Source organism: Furipterus horrens, unplaced genomic scaffold (assembly GCF_987537825.1).
Source record: "Furipterus horrens unplaced genomic scaffold, mFurHor1.1.pri manual_scaffold_11, whole genome shotgun sequence".
Classification (NCBI taxonomy): Eukaryota; Metazoa; Chordata; class Mammalia; order Chiroptera; family Furipteridae; genus Furipterus; species Furipterus horrens.
In genome coordinates, this window is record NW_028327181.1 from 32,154,237 (window position 1) to 32,175,367 (window position 21,131).

The 21,131-nt window shown below is 48.8% G+C and overlaps 1 protein-coding gene across 1 annotated transcript in view; it reads left to right on the forward strand.

Annotated features, from left to right (window-relative positions):
- SORL1 (sortilin related receptor 1) overlaps positions 1 to 10,660 on the forward strand; it is a 169,156-nt gene extending 158,496 nt beyond the window's left edge. The window contains exons 43-48 of the mRNA XM_090257292.1: positions 538 to 702; positions 1,758 to 1,932; positions 2,970 to 3,076; positions 5,521 to 5,710; positions 8,115 to 8,327; positions 9,755 to 10,660. Of these exons, the coding sequence (XP_090113418.1) occupies positions 538 to 702; positions 1,758 to 1,932; positions 2,970 to 3,076; positions 5,521 to 5,710; positions 8,115 to 8,327; positions 9,755 to 9,822 (918 nt within the window). The 3' untranslated portion in view covers positions 9,823 to 10,660. The remainder of the gene's footprint in view (positions 1 to 537; positions 703 to 1,757; positions 1,933 to 2,969; positions 3,077 to 5,520; positions 5,711 to 8,114; positions 8,328 to 9,754) is intronic.
- Positions 10,661 to 21,131: the final 10,471 nt, after the last annotated feature.

The following is a 21,131-nucleotide window of genomic DNA, read 5'->3' on the forward strand; positions in this document are numbered from 1 at the left end:
CTTCCAGGAATTCAGCTTACATGCTTGTACATATCCTGAGATATGTGGAAAAAGATGTTTGATATACTATTGCTTGTGGTTGCAAAAGATTTGAAACAAATGTCTATCAAGAGAGGACTGGTTAAAAACAGTATAGGTTTCCCTACAAAGGAGTGCAAGACAACCGTCCGAAAGAAACGTAACTCTAAATGTGCTGATATAAAAACATTTCTAAGCTGTGTTGTGAAGTGAAAAAAGTTAAGAACACCGTGTGTGCAATATTCTCATTTGTGTAACTATGTATGTACGTGTGCATCTATAAGTAGGTCTCTGTACACACAGAGGACTCTCTGAGCGTAAGACATTTATGGAAGGAAATACACACTGTTACCAGTGGTACCTCTGGCAAAATAAATTAGACGTCCAGGGCAGGTGGGAATCGTTTTACGTTATATATTGTTTTGTGCCAGTTGAATTTCACTTGTGTCCATGTGTCACTGTGCCATTGAAAACAATGACTTGGTGGAGATGCGTGAATCTGCGTGGCATTTCTTCCAGGTGCGAGTGGTGGCGCCTTACGAAGGGCCGTCCTCGGACTGCGCGGTGGTGCGCATGATCCCGGACAGCAGGCTCCCACCCCGTCACCTGCACACAGTCCGCACGGGAAAAACCTCTGCTGTTATCAAGTGGGAGCCCCCTTATGACTCCCCCGACCAGGACTTGGTGAGTGGGCCCCTCATCCTGGGGCCCTTGCTTACTCTTAGTGTGGTTTTGGGGCCCAGAGGGGAGGACCCTGTGTTGGGGCAAGAAGCACAGGCCTGGAGATTGAAGCTCAGCATGAGACCCCTTTTCTGTCTGGACGGACAAGGAGGGGTCATGATAGGTGCCTCTCCTGAGCTGCCCCTTCCGCCTGATTCCCCGCTGCGACTCTGGTGTACCCTGCCCTTCCTGCCCTCTCACACTCCCTTCCCTGGCCTCCCGAAATGGGCTGGCCGGCAAGGGCCTGTCGGGTCAGTCCAGGCTGCACGTGTTTGAACATCGTGTCATGGAAACCAAGGTGCACCCACCGTTCACGTGTTGCCTGTGGCTGCTTTCATGCTGCAGATCGCAGCGCGGAGTCCTCGTGGCAGAGACCACCTGGCCTGCAGAGCTGAAATGTTTACGAACCGGACCCTACGTGGCGGTGTGCGGGCCCCTCCACACGAGAGGCGCTGGGTGGAGAAAACTCACAGCCCTCTTGCCCCAGCCCGCTCTCCCTCCATCCCTGTCCCCGCCCATCCCGCCCTCATGGTGTCAAGTGCTCGGTTGCTGAGACACCTTGACACCATCATCTTCCTGCCTGTGCCTCTGTTTCCCCTTTTCCTTGTATGTGTGAGATGTGCCCTGGGAGAGAGTGAGTGAAGCTTCTTGTCCTTTGGCCACTGTCACTCATTGTCTCCCGACAGCGCCCACAGCTGTGACAATGGTGGAGACAAGGACACTGAGCACTGAGTCAGGGGCTTTCTTGCCTGTTTCTGCCTGCCTGCTGATGCCACATGCATAGGGCTTGCCTAGGGTTGTTTTTGGATTGAATCGAGAATTCTCTGCACAGTTCTGGGAGTGAGGGCTTGTAGTAAGGTTGGCGCTCGCCACCCAAAGGCCTCCCAAAGAGCAGAGCTGGGCTGTGAGGCTCAAAACGTTGCTGCTGTGGGTCACAGCCGCTGATGTGGTACGTTACCCACCGCTGACCTACAAGGAGGACGAGTGCCACATCTCTGCTCACCCGTTTCTTGTCTCAGTTATATGCAATTGCAGTCAAAGATCTCGTGAGAAAGACTGACAGGACCTACAAGGTGAAGTCCCGGAACAGCACTGTGGAGTACACCCTTAACCGGCTGGAACCCGGAGGGAGATACCACATCGTGGTCCAGCTCGGGAACATGAGCAAAGATTCCAGTATAAAAATCACCACAGGTGAGCGGGGCAGAGCGCTGAGGCCTGAGTGCATGCATGGTGAGGGGCCCCCGTGGTGCAGGCGCCGCCAGACAGGGAGTTCTCTTTGGACTGGCGCCGGTGGCCCTCCCCGTCAGTGTCTGCGAGGCAGAGCTGCGTGGGGCACAGCAGCGCGGGGACAGCGCTGCGTGGCGGGTAGAGCAGCAAAGGGGGCAGAGCTGCGGGGGTGGGGCACAGCAGCATGGGGGCCTCCTGGTGCAGGGTGGTGGTCAGGGCACTGGGAACAGTCCAGCGGCTCTCTCTTCTTTACCTTCCTCTCTGAGAGCTGGTTTTTACATTCTTAGGGAAGAAGAGGAGGGATACCCAAGAGAGTTCAGAGCTAAAATGGAGCATTTGCCACTAAAGCCAAGCATTGCACCTGGCGACCTGGACTGTAGTCACAGTGGTTCCTGGTGGCAATGTCCTGTGTAGCAGTGCAGGGGGACCGGTGACTGGGCAGCAGACTACAGGGGCACTTGGTGCCAGCTTGGCTGCCTGTGTTTCAGGCTCCCATTCAGGAAGCAGATGATAAGCTCTGTGGTTGGGACCACGGTCGCATTGGTCATGGGGGCTATTGGCGTGAGCCGTGGGCCTGGGCCACACGCTGGTCGCTCCGGGGCCTGGTCTCGAGGCAGAGCCTTCCGGCCCCTCACTGAGCTCCAAGTCCCCCTGGCTCTGGGGACAGGGTGCAGGTGGGAAGCAGAGCAGAGGTCCAGGTCTGATCCACTCTCTGCCCCCCTTCCTAGCCCACCCCATTTGTTTTTGGCTATCCTTGGGTCTAAGGGCTACTCAGTGGCCAAATTTCTTGGTTAAAGATATAACAACAACAAAAGAAATGCCAGTTAAAAGTGTCTGCCATGCGCTCGGCTCTATACCAAGCAGTATGCATGTTTTATTTCTTCCTTAAATTACTCTGATCCCTCAAGGCTAGCATTATTTAATCTCCCGTTGACAGACAAAAAAACAGTGCTGCAAATGTGTAGCCACTAACTGCATCCTGTTTCATCTTTAATTTTCAGTTTCATTATCAGCACCTGATGCCTTAAAAATCATAACAGAAAATGACCACGTTCTTCTGTTTTGGAAAAGTCTTGCTTTGAAGGAAAAGTATTTTGAGGAAAGCAGGGTGAGTTCCTCCCTCCTTCTCAATGATTTTCAGAATCTACCTGAACTGCCGTGCTAGAGCTGAGCTCCTCAATGGCATGCCAGCATGAACAGTAAAGGGGAAGAGCAGGCAAGGGAGTGAACTTGAGAATTAAAGGACTGCTTTCTATGGGGTTGCTAATTGGTGAAATGTTGATACTGCCCACTGCAGATGAGAATCTTTTCACTGAGCACTTTTTAGTCCTGAACTTGCCCCTGCAAGAGACAGAGGAATGGGTTGGTACCCTCACTGTGCTTCCTGAAGCTGGACTGGGGCCATGTCTTTCCCAAGCAATCTTGTTATTGGTGAAAAATGAGTTCTTGCGGTGTTGCCGGAAAAAGAATTTTCTGAGACTGGCATGGGCAGATGTGGCTCTGTGGGGTGGTTTATTGATGTTGTGAAATTAAGGGGTCCCCCCACCTGACTGCCCAGTGTCCCATCTGCACTTGTCCTGCTGTGGAAAAAGTCTAATCTTGCCTTTAGTGGGACTGGTATCTAGGCCGGGGCCCAGAGTTTCGGCTCCACGTTAAAGTCCAGTCCAGCCCACCACCTGGCTAGCTTGGCACGTATTCCCGGCTGCAGTCCATTGCTGAGCATGCGCGTGGAGTCCCGTGGTCATGGGCCCCACAGCTATGGAGGGAGGACGCCCAGATGCCCGGACAACTGCAGGTGACCCAGGCGAGAGAGAGCACTCCATCCTTTGGCGCCCGCGCCATCTGCCTCAGGCCTGGGGGCTGCTAGGCCTGCGTGCTGCGTGCTCCCGGGCGAGAGAGCGCATGAAGGAACGGTGGGCAAGAGGCAGCTTCTTTGTTCTGGGGTTATGTATCTTGGGCTTGGAAAAGACCAGAAGCTTTTCCAAAATGACAGTAAGCTTCCCAAGCTTTCATGGACTTTGGATAGGGTCCATCCCCCAATTGGACTGACAGGCCTGTACGGTCCAGCACCTCCCCCTGCCCCCCACCCCCAACAGCCCGGTACTGGAGGGGGCGGGAGGAGGGTTAATCTTGTGCAGTGATGCTGTGAAGCAACGGCAAACAGCCTCAGGCTCCCCCGTTTGTTAAGCTGGATGTCTAAGAAAAGGTTCAGCTTCCCTAGGGGTCTGCACAGCAAAGGTGTGGCGCTTCCACATTAAGTTGGCAGTGTTTTAGGAGGAGAGCGTTACCAGTACGAGCAGTAGTTGGTAGGTTAGGACTCTGGGAACATGGATTGGTTCCCCCTTCTGTAAGGCACTTCAGGAGGAGACATCAGAAACATTACAGACGTTCACACCATGTGACCCAGAAGTTTTTTCTCTCACTCCTGGAAACAATGTACATAAAGAATATGTATACAAGACTTTTCAGGGCAGTTTTATTTTTGATAGCAAGGATGAGGAAGCAACCTAAAAACGCTCAACAGAACTGGGTGAATAGGTTACGGGCGGCTGGCGTTTGTGCCACGTTAATTTTCTCCTTATGCCTTCATACCTGTGTGAGGCAGAAGCTCGTGGATGCCAGTGTGTCCAGGGGGGTGTGGAGGTGGGATTTCAGGCGGGTGGCTCTGGGAGCCTGGGTTTGGCAGCCGGCTGTCATCGGGGTCCTTCCTGGTGCAGGAGCCCCGCTGTTGGGTTGGGAATGCAGGCCGGTGGTCCAGTCCTGGGGCTCTGGCGGGGGCCCTCTCCCACCCCTGACTGAGAGCGCTGAGAACAGACAGGCCGTGCATGGGGACCGGCACGCGGGTCTCCTTCTGGTGGCGGTGGGGGGTGGCCCTGGGGTGTGCTGCGGATCAGCAGAGAGGGCAGCACGTGGGGCCGGCCGTCCCCGAGCGACCGTGCCAGCCCAGGCCTGCGGGGCTCCGCCTGCGCCAGCCCAACTGGGATGTGTTTTCAGCTCACCCTCTGCCCCAGAGCCTGCTCAGGCCGTTTCCGGTTCAAGGCCGGGCTGACCCGAGGCCGCCGTCAGCTTGGAGGAGGTGTGTGCTGGCGGCGGGGTTCCCACGCCTTGTTCTGTGGAGAAATGTCCTGCTTTCCTGTGCAAGCTCCTCTTTCTTACCCCACTGCCCGGAGCCTGATTGCCATTCGATTTACTCTGAGTCAAACCCCATCGCAGCCAAGCACCACCAGTCGCCCGGATTCTCTGCGGCAGGTGTTGCCGCTGGAGCCTCACGGCCGGCCGAGCGGAACCTGCCATATGCGCTGAAACTAGGGCTGCACTGTCCCTTCCGCCGGGAGCTCCCACGGGGCACAGTTGTTAGGGGGCCTGGGAGGGCAGGTGCCCATTTTCCAAATCCAGTACCTCGGTGAAAATGTAAAAAGTCCTCGTAAGAAACCCAAAGTACTCTGACATCTATAAAAGCTCGCAGCGAGGCGTTCCCGTCAAGCTGGACGCAGCCACGAAGCTGTGAGGCGCCGTGCTGGGCCCCAAGCGACCGCCTGTGTTTGTCCCCAGGGCTACGAGGTGCACCTCTACGACAGCGGCACGAACGCGTCAGCGTACCTGGGGAACACCACGGACAACTTCTTCAAGGTTTCCAACCTGAAGTCAGGCCATAACTACACCTTCACTGTCCGAGCGAGATGCCTGTTCGGCAGCCAGATGTGCGGGGAGCCCGCTGTCCTGCTGTATGACTTGGCGTTGGGTGAGTTGCGTGACGGCCAGCTTCCGTCTTTATTTCCAGGGAAATGCACTGGGCATGTAGCATGGCTTCATGAAAATGTGTTTTGCTAAAATGCTTTTAAAATAGTTCAGCTCAAGAGAGAATTGTTTATGTATCGTTTTAATTGGGCACCGATTTACTTATAATACTTCCTGAGCCAGGCATGGTGTGAGTAGCCGGAGTTACAAGGGGACCAGATTCTGAATGTAAAGCCTGAGAAGGGAAGGCTAACAGGCTTGGTTTAAAAAGGAAGTTATATTTGGGAACTACTAAGTTAATAAGAATTTGGAGGTTTTGCTTTTTAGGACTTTTCAGAGCTTTCAGTATGCTCAGATCCCTGTGATTCTCCAAGTTAGTAAATAATCTCCTCGTCGTGGGGAACTGATTTGAGAGCCTCCTGCAGCGTCTTAGCTGGGACCCGGACTTGGCCTGGGACCTGCCTTGGGGCACTCACGGTGCCGCTGCTGGGTCGTGCCGACGGCAGAGGAGCGGGACCATCCGTTCACACGGGAAGCCTGCTTCCTTTGTTGTCGCTTGGCCGGGACTTCAGCCCCCCATTTTGTCGCTGGTCTGTTTAGTGTCACTGACTGCCAGCCACGCACGACGCAGCGCTCCAGCCGCAACGCTGTGAGGACGCTGCGCGCTGGGCCTGTGCCGCACCCCCGGTGCGTCTGGTGCAGGCCCGCCCTCTGTGCTGCCCGGGAGGGGAGCCTCGCGTGCCACACCTCTTTGGAGAGTCACAGGTACTAGAGGCTCTTAGAAGGCCCTATAGAAAGCAGACAACAAAACTCATGTGAGCCCCATGCTTCCTAAATAGAGCCTCCTTTTAAGTGAAACCAATCAGCAGCCTTTCCACAGACTTTAAAAAAAGCTGCTGTGAGGACAGCCGCCAGCGGCTCCTATGAAACCAAGATCCTCAGGCAGAAAGCACCTCCCGGCTGCACCTGTCTGTCTGCACCACCCACTGTGCTGGGCTCTGTCCTGTGGCAGTGGGAGCAGGCAGGAGCCCACTCATGCCTGTCACTCCCTCCAGCCTGCCTCCGCCCTCAGCTCCAGCCCAGGGCAGCCCCTCACTCACCGCTTCACATGAGATAAGGTGGCTTTTGTTTTGGTAAGCAATAATGGAAGAGGTTAAAGATGTGACTATTGAATTGTTAGATGAGGCTTGCAAGAAAAGGCTCTCCGGCCTGTCTCTGAGCGTCCCCTGTCGGAAAGAATCTCTGGGCAGCCGCGGGATTTCTGCGGGTGCCAGAGGCCGGCCTATGCCCCTCCCGCTGCACCGGGCGTAGCCTCAAGCGGAGCAGACGCCTGCGGGAGACCTACCAAGTCCACCTGCTTTCCTAGCTGACTGACTCCTATGTTCCGTTCTGCCTGAGGCTCAGACTCCCCGGGATTTCCAACCTTAAAAGTCTGCCCCTTTCAGGAAGACTGGCCTGAACCCAGCAGAGGGATGGCTTTGCCCTGGGGCAGCGATTCTTAGCCTCTGTCATCTCACGGCGTATAAACTGCTGCGGCACACCAAACAGCATTCATTGCTGGCCTGACCAAAAAGTAGACAGTTTTGATTTATTCACACTGACAGCTGTCGTTGTGTTGGCCCTTGTCCTTTTTTCATTTGACAGTTGGGGAAGAGAGGTCAGTGCCCCTGACTAAAGAGTCAGGCACTGCACCTGTGAAAGGTTCTCGCGGCGCACGGTGGGAACGGCTGCCCCGCAGCCCTGTGGCTGAGTCGTGAAGCTCGTACTTGTTTACGGCAGTGGACGGGGTGTCAGTGTTTGGTTACAGACACTTCAGTGGCTTTGCAAAGTGCTTTAAAAAACAAAGTTAAATGTATATGGAAAGGTCCTCTTGCCCTCTCTTTTATTTAAATAAAAAACCTCATAAAACTTCATGAGCTGATGAGTCACGATTGCAGTAAAGGAATCTCATTTGTGTCACTTGATGGAGCTTCATGTAATTGCCGTTTGGAGGGACTTCGGTGCTAAGTAGGGGAAATAATTGCAATCTCATTAATTAGTGGTCTGATTTCATATCCTCTTATGTAAGGCAAGCAAGTGGTCTTGAGTAACAATGCTAATGAAATCAATGTTGATACCCCAACAAAGGTCTCCCTTCCAAAAGATTATCTAAATAACCGACAAGGCAGTGATTAGGCCTCCAATGTAATTACCGTATTTGCACGCACGAGGCCCGAGCCTGGCAGCTTATGGCACGGAGCCGGGAGACGTTCAGGCCTCAGTGCGGGAGGCACCGAGTGGGCGGCTTGGGCAGTGTTGCAGACTCCTAGTTCCTGTGGGGGGTGTAGGGTGGGGGGGACACTGGGGCATGTCCCGGCCCTTTTTCCTGCCCTTATGTAGGCGGCTATGGTTTGGCATCCTCCTGGCAGGTGGGGATGCGTCAGCTGTTCAGGCTGCCCGGCCTCCGGATGTTGCTGCGGTGGTGGTGCCCGTCCTGTTCCTGATCCTGCTGAGCCTGGGGGCCGGGTTTGCCGTCCTGTACACGAAGCACCGGCGGCTGCAGAGCAGCTTCACGGCCTTTGCCAACAGCCACTACAGCTCCAGGCTGGGCTCGGCCATCTTCTCCGCGGGGGACGACTTGGGTATGTACTTCTTCCTCCGAGGGCAGACCTGCAAAGCCAGTGACTTGATTGGGAAGCACCTACCTTACGCTCACCTTTTGCCTCCAGCGGGGTTGTGCATTAATCCACAACCCCGCTGCTGTGGGTGAAGCCAGCTAGAGCCCTTTGCTTTGACTTTGCTCCTAAGTTGAAGTACCGGCATTCCCCTCAGCAGTGTGGTCCGGCTGGAGCCAGGCTCGGCTTTGCGTGTGAAACACTGGTAGGAGCTTGCCTTGTGCAGGAAGCACAGGTGGGCCCTGGGCTTTGGGTGCTCCCCAAGCATCGGCAAGCTCTCAGGAGTTTCCAGCCCTCTGGTCCTTTGGAAACCCGAGTCTGCTGTCTCTGGAGATCCCAGTGAGGACAGACAGTCATGCTTTTCCAAGCAGCTTCTTTTCCGCTTTGCTGCTTCCTTTTCTGATCGCAAGTGCAGCCTCATTGGCCATTCTTCTTTGATGTGTTGATAGCAGAGGGCATAGGGAGAAGAGAGCGATAGACCTTTTATAAATGTGTGCACACTCTAATACCAAACACTGATCCAGCCAGCAGACCACGTAATATAATAAAGTGGGTGTGTTTGGGGACTTTCTCCAAACTGAGGCTTCTCCGAACTGGGAATACTGAAGGTGAGTCAACACGTTTATTCTTTTCTGTAAACTAATTCTAATTTTTTTGTTTGTAAAGACATTCATGCGTTCTACTCACTGATCATTTGGGAGTAGCTCTGTTTGCTTCTTCTCAGCTCCTTTTATTATTTATTTATTTATTTATTTATTTATTTATTTATTTATTTATTTATTTTTGCTTTATTACAAGTTCTTGGATGGCTTGCATGAATGGAGTGGATTCTTTGCTTCTGCTATTGGGGGCAAAAGAACGATCCCATTACAGAGCCGCACGCTGATCACTGAGTGGGGACTGACACCCAGCTGCACAGGACCATACCAGGGACCGCGAGGGAACAGCATTAGGCTGGGATGCTGTCCTCCAAACACTTAGCCCCCTCTACGGTCCTTTTCCTTAGAGCAGCGTTAGTTTAAAGGAGAAAATAATTAAGTTTACCACACCTACATAGGGTGTGGATAACTCAAAGATGGGGAACTTAAAACACCCACTGGACTTTTAAGTAGATAGTAAGATCCTCCTTCCTAAAAGATCGATTTGACTTATTTGGTTGAGTTTAAGCTCCCATCAGAATAAGCTGGGCCACCTGTTGATGGGAGAAGGGGACTCAAGAGTGTCAGAGGGAAGCTGGGGTTCGTTTTGGCATTGATTACTTGGCGGCTGGCTGTGTGTTGACCATCCTAGTTGAGGCATGTGATGGGGTGGGCGTGACAGGGGCACCGAGGTGGGAGGTGGGACCAGGCGCCCGTGCACTGCAACTCACTAAGCACTGACTGTTCTGCTTTTAGGAGAGGACGATGAAGATACTCCGATGATAACGGGATTCTCAGACGATGTGCCCATGGTGATAGCCTGAAAGAGCTTCCTTCCTCACTAGAAACCAAATGGTGTAAATATTTTATTTGATAAAGATAGTTGATGGTTTATTTTAAAAGATGCACTTTGAGTTGCAATGTTATTTTTATATGGGCCAAAACCAAAATAAAACAAACAGAAAGGAATGAGTAAACTTTGTAGTAATCAACTGTGAACTGGAAACCAGGTTGATTTTAGTAACCAAATTGCTTTGATTTGATACGAATGTAGTCTTACAGGGCTGTGCTTGCTGGGCATGCTTTTAAGTCTGTGAGATTGGCCAATCTTTTTATTTTTCTAAGACACAGAAATGTATTTAATAAAAACTTCAAGAGAGAGTGGTGGGTGGAATCCCTCCTTGAAATTATGCTTCAGATTTTAAATTTTGTTTGGATTTAGTTTGTATGAAAGTGTTTGGTGGGGACAGATTCTTCTATGTTATTTTGTTAATTTATTGGGACTCCGTGTGAGGCCAGGCTGTGGGGTCATCTGACACCACATGTTCTGAGCCCAGAGTCGGGGGCGGGGGGGCAGAAGCAGTGTTGCCATCTGGAAACAATCCCTTTCTGTGGACTTGTGTGTCACGTGACAGCACCGGGAGGAGCGCGCTCCACTGACGTCGCAGACCTGCCGCCGGGAAGCCGTGGCGGCCACTGCTTCCGTCGTGGCGACGGCTGGGATCGCGCTGTACCCGCCTCTGTACAGGACGTGGCTCTCAGGGCTGCAGAGTGGTGGCTCTGCTTGATGAGACACCAGTGTCATTGTCATTGCAAACATGACTCCGGTTGGGGGAGAGCCGGAGTTCCGTGCCAGGATAGAAAACATTGGCCAGTACAGTACCTGAGTGTTCAGTTTTTGTCTTTACTTATCACTGAAGTATCTCAAATGTCAAGCTTTGTGTTTGTGTTGAGGTGGCCACTTGTCCTTCAAAGTTCATACTGACACATGCGGTCATTTTGAACGGGGTCCATGCCTTTTCTTTTTTCTTTCCTTTCACTTCCCTTGCGCATATTGTCTGCGCAACTTAGAGAACGTGCTGTTCGTTCTTACAGAGATACAGGAGGTCCGTGGGCTTGAGACCATTCACTGGCATTCACAGAAGCAGCAGCGCACTCTGTAAAACAAGCTGGAATTGTTCTTTTTCTTCCTTTGCATGCTGCCCCTGTGTTCGGATCACGGCTGCTCGGTGGGCGTGTGGACTCCGCTGTGGACTGACGCCCACGCTCTGGCGTTACTGTTGCGGCATGGGGGTCCAGCACGTCGCGAGCCCCACTGTGTGAGGCGCACTGCCGGGCATCTCTCCAGCGGGGAGCAGGGCGCTCTGGCAGGTTCTCCGTCAGCGCTGGGGCGCGCCCTCTGCACCCCGGCTTTCACAACGGCCCCTCCTCTTGGCGGCAGTGTGTCTGCTTCTCACGAGTGCTCGCTTCCTTTTAACCAGAAGTATCATTCTGGGGTTGTGATGTAGTTTCCTTCTACCTAGGCATTGTTTCGAAAACAAAGAGCCAATGAAATTTTAGTTTAAAAATAGACAGGGTGGGGCCAAAGTAGGCTTAGTGCGTGTGGAAAATAATACAATAATTGATACATTACGAAGAACAGACTGTTTCAGGTCTCGCAGCTGTGAACCTTTTCCCATCCTTGATTACAGTGTTGGGTGAGGAGCACTCGAAGCTGTGGATTCCGCGTGTCCTGCGGGTGAGGCCTGTACCCAGCGGGCAGCGATGTGCTCCTCCCAGCGCCTGTGCCCGCGTTCCCTCTCGCTCTCCTTTGTGACTTTTTTAGAAACTGGAATTTCGTTGTCTTTGTCTTCCCTTACCTTGGCGTTTGCTCACCCCCACCTCCTCATTAAGCTGTTTAAGCAGCTGGAAGATGAACAGTCGGATGGAATGGAAGCCATTTAATGTAACCACTAGAAAGTATATTTTCTCCTCTTTTCTGCCAGCTATCTGGTGACACTGGTAAAGGCTGACCTCAAAGGCTCTGCGACTGTATTTTCAATGATTCCACAGGCAAGCCTTTCTACAGAGCCCGTGTCTCCCGTGGGCGACCTGGGATGTCGGAGTGTCCGGTTCTCGTCACCAGCGCTCCCACCGCGCAGTAGCCGGTGCTGGGCACGCTGCCTGCCGCCCCTCCTGGGGAGTGCCTCTGTGCTGTGTGAGAAATGCAGCCTTTCTGGGCGGGCATATTTTATGTAAACAGAAGAGCTCAGTTGCTGCAGACCCAGCCAGACGCAGCTGTGCGTCAATTGCCTATTTTTGTGGCTTCTGAAGCCTGCATGCTACTCCCTCTGTGTAGCTTTGCGGGGTTCAGTGTGTATATGCTGTGCCAGGGTCCCCAGGCCGGAGTGACAGTGAGAAATGGAAACAAAACTGCGCCCTTTGAGAGGGACCAGACGACTGCCTGTGCTGGGACCACGGGGAGCCCCTGGTGGTTGTGAAGAAGGGGCTGTTGTGCCTTGTTGGAGGTGCCACCTCAAAGGTTCACGCTGCACAGGGCACATGAGCGTGTGCGTTGTAAGTGCAGATCTGCGGGCACCGCGACGGGCCACCCGTGCGCCCCCTCCCCCCGGATGGAGCCAGCAGGGGCGTGTGCACACATTCCTTCCGGCGCCGACCCGGCCTCGGCCTCGGCCTCGGCCTCGTGTGTCCTGCAGGCCTTTGAGCCTGTGAGACGGGTTCCTGCAGGCGAAGTGACAGAGCAGAGCTTCCCAGGGGGTTCCAGGGAGAAGCGTCCATGCAGCCCTGCTGGCAGGCGGGAGAGGACCCGGGACTGCTGGCTGCCCTGGGGAGCAGAGGAGATGGGAGGGATGCCATGTGGTGGGGCGAGACTTCTGGCTTCAGAGAGAAGGGCTCCTGGGCTGCTTGCACTCGGCAGTTGGGTGGGGCACGGTTGTGCGTGCTCCCTCCTGCCTCTCCTGTGTGCTCCGCCAGATTCAGCTCTGCTTAATTTGGGGAGGAGCTGGGGAGATGGGTGGTGTTGGGAGGCCCTTGCAGGGAATCACCCACTTCTCCTGCCCTCTGATACCCACCCAGCAGTCACTTCTTTTGGTCAGAGTATACTTCCAGTACTTCCGCAAGGGCAGAAACCCGATCCCGCTAGGGGTCATGATGAACTCCTGAAAAGATTGGTCTCTTCTTTCAGCAGACACAGGGGCGGGCCTTTAGGGAGCAGGTCCACAGTTACAGAAGCAAACTGGATACCACCTCCCTGTTGGTTTTAAGAATAGACTCTGCACTCTACAAAATCTCCACTTGGGTTGGGATGATATCTTGACATTCCTATTATATTATTTTTCTTAATAGCAGTGTGTGCTGCCTTTCAGGTACAATTTTTGTGTAATAAAAGCCAGTGCATTTAGTTTATATAGCATACTTTCTTGTCTATGCAAGACTGAGATATGGAATAGATATCAAGAGATATGTACTGTTGAGTACAAGGACAGTAAACATGTTTTCAGAGGGGGTATCACCACTGAGCATGGATTGAGGGAGAACAGGTTGCATCTGTGTTTCTGCCCACTGATTCTGAGCAGCTATATCATGAACTACATGGGGCCAAATGACCGAAGACCGGTATTCGCTTCATGTGTAATGGCCCAAATGGGGTAAGTGTGAATGCTGAAGTGGAACAATATTCTCAGATATTCCATGTAATTTTTCACTTAATGACTCTTGTTATGAATTATTAGAAACTTTAAGCAAAATCAAAAGTATTTGCAGCATAATAAAGACCTACTCTGCTCTTATTTAAAGTGAAATGCTGTATACTTGTTTCTCTCCAAAGTGAAAATAGGCATTTATGACTTTAATTGCCTTGATAAGTTTTCAGATCACTGACTTATGCTGAAGATTTTACTATGTTGTTGCACAATTTTAAGATAATTTCTGTCTCAATGTCAATGTTTTTCACTGAATAAAAACTTAACTGGGTCAAGAAAACACCTGATTGAAAATCTGCTCATGCCTTGAGTTGTTCTTTTCGGTACAATAAAGATGGTTAATACTGTCTCCGAACACCATTTGATTTGTCTGTTTTACAAGGATGTTTGTGTTATCGTTGAGGGAACACTGAGAGCTTGGGCTGATTTCTTTATGAACAAGCTGGTCTCAGATGGTGGTTCCCTGAAGAACGAGATATCTTCATGTCAGCTGTGGAATGGGGAGACATTGTGGGGGCTGTTTTGATGTAAATGGAATTATTCAGTGAGGGCAATGACTAATGTGAATCCCTCAGGGCTGTGATCACACTTACTGAGAGACGCTTTGTGAAGAAGACGATGTTCAGGTCTGAGAGAAGCAAGGAGAGCCGCGTGACGAGCTGTGTCACAGAGCACTTTTAGGAGCTCCCCACTGGCCGTGAAGTGGAGAATGGAGAGCACTGCCCATCCCCAGATCTGTGAGTGGTCGGACCTGTGAGTCTGGACTGGAAAGTGGGGAACTGGCGTGGAGGGGGCAGGTATATAAATATTGAGCCCAAATGAAACAAGTGTTCGTATTCATTTCGTAGATGGGGAAAAGGAGGTTCAGAGAGCTTAAGTCACTTGGTAAAGGGGAATCAGAGTAAATAGCAAGTCCAGCCTTCAGTGCCAGCTCTTTCCGACCCCAATCCTGTCCTTTATCACTGCACACCACTGCCTCCTGTCACCATTCAGTGTCAGAGAGAATACACTCACCCCGGCTGTCAGAGAGAATACACTCACCCCGGCCTGTGGCACACAGAAATCCAAGGGGATACAAGATCACTTTTAAAATTTAAAAAAACAAAAGGTTACTGAAGAGTTTATCACAATGACTGGCAAAAAATAGAGATTCAATAGAAAAGAACTATCTTTTTTTTTTTTTTAATATGCTTTATTGATTATGCTGTTACAGTTGTCCCAATTTCTTTTCCCTTTGTTCCCTTCCACCCAGTGATCCCCCTCCCTCCAGTTGTCCCCCCTTAGTCCATGCCCGTTGATTGTGCATATAGTTCTTCTCAACATCTTCCTGCCTACTCCACTCCCTCCTACTATGTTTCTTAATTCCTATACCATCTCCCTCCCTTTTCCCCCTCTCCCCTCCCCATTGCCCTCCCCCAAAAATGTTCTCCATACCTGTAATTCTTTTTCCACTCTCGTTGCCTACTTAGTTTGCCTTTGTTTCAGTTCCCTAGCTTCTGTTGTTGGTTGTTGTGATACAGTTTTCATTTTAATGTTCATAGTTTTGATCCTTTCTCCTAAACAAGTCCCTTTAACATTTCATATAACAGTGGTTTGGATCTGATGAACTCCTTCAGTTTTACTTTGTCCTGGAAGTACTTTCTCTGCTCTTCTATTCGGAATGACAGCTTCGCTGGATAGAGTAATCGTGGTTGTAGGTTTTTGCTTTTTATTACTTTGAATATTTCTTGCCAGTCCCTTCTTGCCTGCAGAGTTTCTTTTGAGAAATCGGCTAATAGTCTTATTGGGACCCCTTTGTATATAATTCTCCTTTTCTCTCTTGCTGCTTTTAAAATTCTCTCCTTATCCTTTTTGACATTTTGATTATAATGTGTCTTGGTGTGGTCCTCCTTGGGTCCAGCCTATCCAGAACTCTCTGTGCTTCCTGGACCTGCAAGTCTATTTCCTTCCCCAAGTTAGGGAAGTTCTGCTTCATTATTTTTTCACATAATTTTTCTATTTCTAGTTCTTCTTCACCTTCTAGCAACCCTATTATTTGGATGTTGGCCCGCTTATAGCTGTTCAGAGGTTTCTAAGCCTCTCCTCATTTTCCTCACTTTTTGTTTCCTCTTTCTGCACTGGTTGACTGTTTGTTCCTTCCCTATGTTCTGATTAGTTGATTTGATCCCTGGTTTTCTTTCCCTCGCCACTAGTTTCATATGTGTTTTTGTTCATTTCAGCAGGGCTAGACTTCATTTCTTCCCCACCTTGTTTAAGGTCTGCTGTTAGGTCTGTAAGCATTTTTATAACCAAAGCTCTGAACTGAGCCTCAGAAAGATTTCCTATCTGCTGATCCATTAGATTAGATATTTGCTGTCTGGTCAGCTGTGTCACCAGAATCTCCATCATGATCTGTGCAATCCTGACAGTTTTGCTTCCTGGGCAGGGCTGTCACACCTCCTACGCTATAGGGTACAGAGCCTTGTGCACTTGTCACTACTGGGCAACCCTTCTCACCACGCTATGGTGTTTTCTGTGGGGGTGGGGGTCCAAGATGGATTCCTGCTGTTCAGTCTCCGCTGAGAGACCGTTAGCCTCCTCCTTTGTCCCCACTCCCTCCGGGCCTCACAGTCTGAGGCAATGGGGGTCTGCCTTACCCAGCATTGGAATCGCAAGCTGACAGGTCTGGTCTGCAGCTGGGCGTGCTCCCCAGGCACTTCTTACCTCCCCTTAAATATGGGTGTCTGCGCTTACTGCCATGCTGCCACCGCCAGCACAGTTTGACCTCTCTGCCCCGGCTTCGCCCCTCCTACCCATCCGGATGAGCACCACTTCTTTATAACTTCATACATTGGACTTCCGTTTATTTTTCTGGAACTTCTGGTTATTTCTGGTTTTGCGGTAGTTGTAATCCTTCTTAGTTGTGGAGGGAGATATGGAGCGTGTTAGTCTAGGCCTCCATCTCGGCCGGAAGTCTCCGAAAGGAGCTATCTTCTAATTGAGCAGGCTACTTACTGTATAAAACTCTCCTGATTGGGCCTGTGGGGACTATGCTAAATGGTCCCAACCTGGGTGAATCTACCTGGTCATAGCCTCACCCTTAAATTTTTAGGCTTAGATACCTTTCATCAACACATGATAGTGAATTCATCTCTTGTGGGCAGACACACCTTAATCAAGCTCGTCAGACTGATATGCCACAAAATTGTCATCCTGTTTGGTAACTTGGTACAGGCACTAGTCCTGTCACTTGGAATGCCAGTGTGGGCAGGACATTCTTCCCTGTGGGAGCCATCCCTGGAGGTCAGTCCCTGCTGAGCTGAGGACATGGGAGGGTCCAGGTGAGAACAGTGATTGCCCGGTAAAGACTAAATGGAAGCATGAATGAGGACACTCTCCTGCAGGAGTGATTTACTCCACATCCACTTAGTATTGGAAACCTTCAGGTTACTGCTCCCTTTATCCATGTGTGTTTAAGAAGCTTTACAGCCCCTTTGTGAGAAGTTCCCCTGGTGGCACCTGGGCACTGCCCCTGTCTGCCACTCTCTTCTGTGTCTTGCGGTTGAACACTCCCACTCACTAAAGCATCCTGTACTCAGTGTGAGCGCATTTGAACTGGGCTACAGCGAAATCCGCCTGGCTGGAGAGCCATTGTATCTGTAAGAGTGTTTTCCCTACTTTGTTGATTTTAAAGTTTTAACTCTTGGAGGACACAGTTTTTGAATCCTAGGGGGACACTTCAGTGTAGCCCTCACATTTGACCGTATCTGTCAGCTGTGTGTATCTGGTTCCCCAGCCCACTGCAAATTAAAAATGGGAAGAGACTGCTGAAGACACACACCCTGACAATAAAAGATAAGAGCCTTATAGTTAAGCTATCAGAAAACCTTTATTAAAGATAAAGGAACTCTACAAACAACTGGCTGGGGCCATTTAGCATAGTCCCCACAGGCCCAGTCAGGACAGTTTTATACGGTACGTAACCCACTCAATTAGAATGACGGTTCCCTTCTGTTGAGCCTCTGTTCTTTGCCAGTCACTGTGATAGACTCTTTATAAACATTTTTTTAATTCTAAAAGTGATCTTGTGATTTAGATACTAACTTTTATTTTAAAAGATGAGGAAAATCAATTTTAAGAGAGAGTGAGTAACCTCCCAAGTCTCACATCATAAGCAGCAGTCAAAATGCAATCCTTGACTTATTTTTGTTCTTAAGTCTCAGTTCTTACCATTCTGTTTGTCTCTTTGGTACAATAGCAGAGGTCTGTAGTAGTAATTCTCTCTGTTTAGGAAATTTAAGGGCATAGGTAATTTTTTAAAAATTTAAGTGTAGTTGGTATAAAATATTAGTTTTACAATATAGTGATTCAACATTTATATATCTCACAGTGTGATCACCACGCTAAGTCTAGTGACCAGCTGTCAAAGTACAACCCAATGACAGTATTATTGATGATGTTCCCCTGACCTTTTCTACCCCCCCACCACACCCCTCCCTGCTGGCAGCCATCAGTCTGATCTCTGTTTCTATGAGTCTTTTCTTGTTCTGTTTGTTTTGTTTTTCTGGATTCCACGTACGAGTGAAACCATCAGGATTTGTCTCTGACTTACTTCACTTAGCACAATACCCTCTAGGTCCACCCATGTTGGCGCAAACAGCAAGATTTCATTCTCTTGGGCACCTACTTTCCTTCCATGTCTTGCCTGTAAAAAAGGTTGCAGTGAACATAGAAATTCATGTATCTTTTTGAATTCGTGTTTTTGTTTTCTTCAGATATAGTCCTAGAAGTGGAATTGCTGAGTCACATGGTAGTTCTACTTTTTGTTCTTTTAAGGAATCTCTATACTTTTCCACAGTGGCTGCACCAGTCTGCATTCCCACCAACAGGGCATGAGGGCTCCCTTCCCTCCACATCCTCGCCAGCACTTGATGTTTGTTGGCGTTTCTGATAACAGCCACTCTAACTGGTGTGAGGTTGTAACTCATCATCGTTTTGATTTGCACATCTTAAAGGATTTTCATCAGAAAGATTAAAACTGACATTTGGAGACAAGAAATATACTTACTTAAATTTCTTTGTGAAATCATTTGTGTGGAATATAATATTCCCTAGTGACACTAGATCAGTGAAACTTCTTTCATTTGTCATTATTTATTGATTTATTAAATTATAGTTTATATCCAATATTATTTTGTATTGGTTTCAGGTGTACAGCATAGTGGTTAGACAGTCGTACACTTTACAAAGTGTTTCAGTATTTCCAGTACCACTTGGAACTATACAGAGTTATCAGAATATTATTGACTACATTCCTTATGCTGTACTTGACATCCCCGTGACTGTTCTGTAACCAATCTGTACTTCTTAATCCCTTCTCATTTTTCACCCATCCCCCTAAACTTTCTCCCCCCTGGCAACCACCAGTCCACTCTCTGTCTATGGGTCTGTTTCAATTTTATTTTGTTAGTAAAGCCTTTATTTTTTTTATTAAAAAATGTTGTATAAAGAATTCAGTAATTAGAAACATGGAAATTTTTTTGCTTTGTGACAACCCAGTTAAAATTTATCAAAATCCTTTGCATCTTGGGAAAAGGATGTCCAGTGCACATTTTATTCACCTTTTTTATGTACACTGAGGGCACCCCATTGCCACATGCTCATTAGGCCCATACCTGAGCTAGCATGGGACCATCAGCGTCCAGCAAAAGGAGGAGGCTGCCATTCTTTTCATCCAGTTCTAACTGGCTTTGATGCCAGTGCCCCATTAATTTTTTTAAAGGTTATGTGTAGGGTGATTCAAGCCTGCGACAATTTACAGAAGAACAGTGGTGTTAAAATGCTAATGTTGTCACTGTAGTGTCACTACCGTATTTAATGCCAAAATTACATCTGGTAATGTTTTGGAATATTTGAAGACATTTCATACTTAAAACTCGGCTTCAGAAAACTTTAAGAGAAAAAAGCTTGAATTTAAATATAAAACAGTCTTTTACAAAATATGGCTGTACACTTGTCCACAAAGCCTTTAAAACCTTTTGAATGAATATGTCCTGTAATTAAAACTTATTTTTCATTCTCTCTATAGCAAAGGCAGGCCTGTCAGTTACCCAGGGACGGCTCAATCCCTGCATGGTGCTGAACTGTGTGTGTCTGCATGCGTGTTTTATGGAATTCTTCATAGCAGTTAGATGAGCAACATAAGAACATCAAGCTCTTGACTTCATAACTTCACCTTATTCCCAACCTCAAACGTCTTCAAAGGAGGAAATTTTGTCCACATTGAGATGTTAAAGACCCTGAATGTAATGCTTCCAAAAGATGGCTTAAAAACATTTTGGGCAATGGTAGTAGGTGGCAATAAGTAATACTAGCAAATATGTAATTACTGCATGTCGGGTATTGTGAGGATTTCACATATATTAGCTCACTTAATCCTCACAAAATTCTTTAAGGAGGATATTATTATTCTTATGTTATATCTATAGGTAAGGAAACTAGAAGGTCAAGAAATTTACCCAAATCACAACTAGTAAGAGGCAGTACTGAGATTTCAACCCAAGTAACTTGGCTCCCTAATCTGAGATTTTAATTATTTTACAACTACTACCAGTGACCCTTGTAACTATATTTGGGTGCATGCATTTGAAACCAATTTACCTTTTTTAGATACCAACTTTTGGATTACAAAAGGAATTTGGTTTCACTACAGAAGTTTTGGGGAAACAAAAGCACCAAGAAGAAGACGACATGTCCCGGTAGTCCCCGAGATGACCACTGGTAGTGTTTGGTGTGTGCCCTTTCATCACTGGACTTTGTAAGCAGTTGCGTCTGGTTACAGTTCTATTCTCATGAAGAACAAAGTTCGTGGGGGGGAGTTTTTCCAAACCTGTGCTACTTCTCTTAGGTCCTGGTTCCAACTGCAAATCTGACTTAAGATCTCAGAAGCAGAGCAATATTCTCTTTCTCTTTCTCTTTGTCCCTATAAGCAGCTTTGAAAGAGACTTACCCTGAATATCAGTAGAGCCAGAGGGTTGTCACCATGCTGCCAGCTGCACTTCTACCTGTCATCACAGTCAAGTTTTTTGAACCATCTTCTGCAGGAATAAAACTTGGAGGATTTACCTCTGGATCACTTAGGTTTCCCAATTGCCTGTTTTGCCACTTGGAATATTGGAGGAACAGCTACCAACGTATCCTATCGAAAAGAGTAGGGAGCATAAGTAGATGTAATAGAGTGTAAGACATACGTAGGCAGAAGACCAGTTGCAGACATGGTTGTCACATTAAGCATGTTTGGTATAAAAGTAACCTGACTAGCCAAGAGTGATGTGTCTGAACTCTAAGGGATAGAAGGGAAGCGGGGCGCAGCTCCTAAGGATTGCTAAGGGTGAGGTGATGGGATCAGTTTGTGTGTGTGGTGGAGTAGGAAAAAAATTGGAAGGACCTCAGGAGGTATTTAGAATGACTTGTTACACATTACTGTATGACTTTTATTACTCCTTACTTCTACAAAAGTTGATGATACATTGAACAGATTAGGGTGAATGACACATTTCCCAAATGTAACAAGCTTTCTGGATAAGGGCAGACTGAGTTAATCCTTTGGGTCTCACTCTTCTTATAATGTATTCCAAGTTCAAGTGAGTTTTTTTCTTCACACAAAGACATAT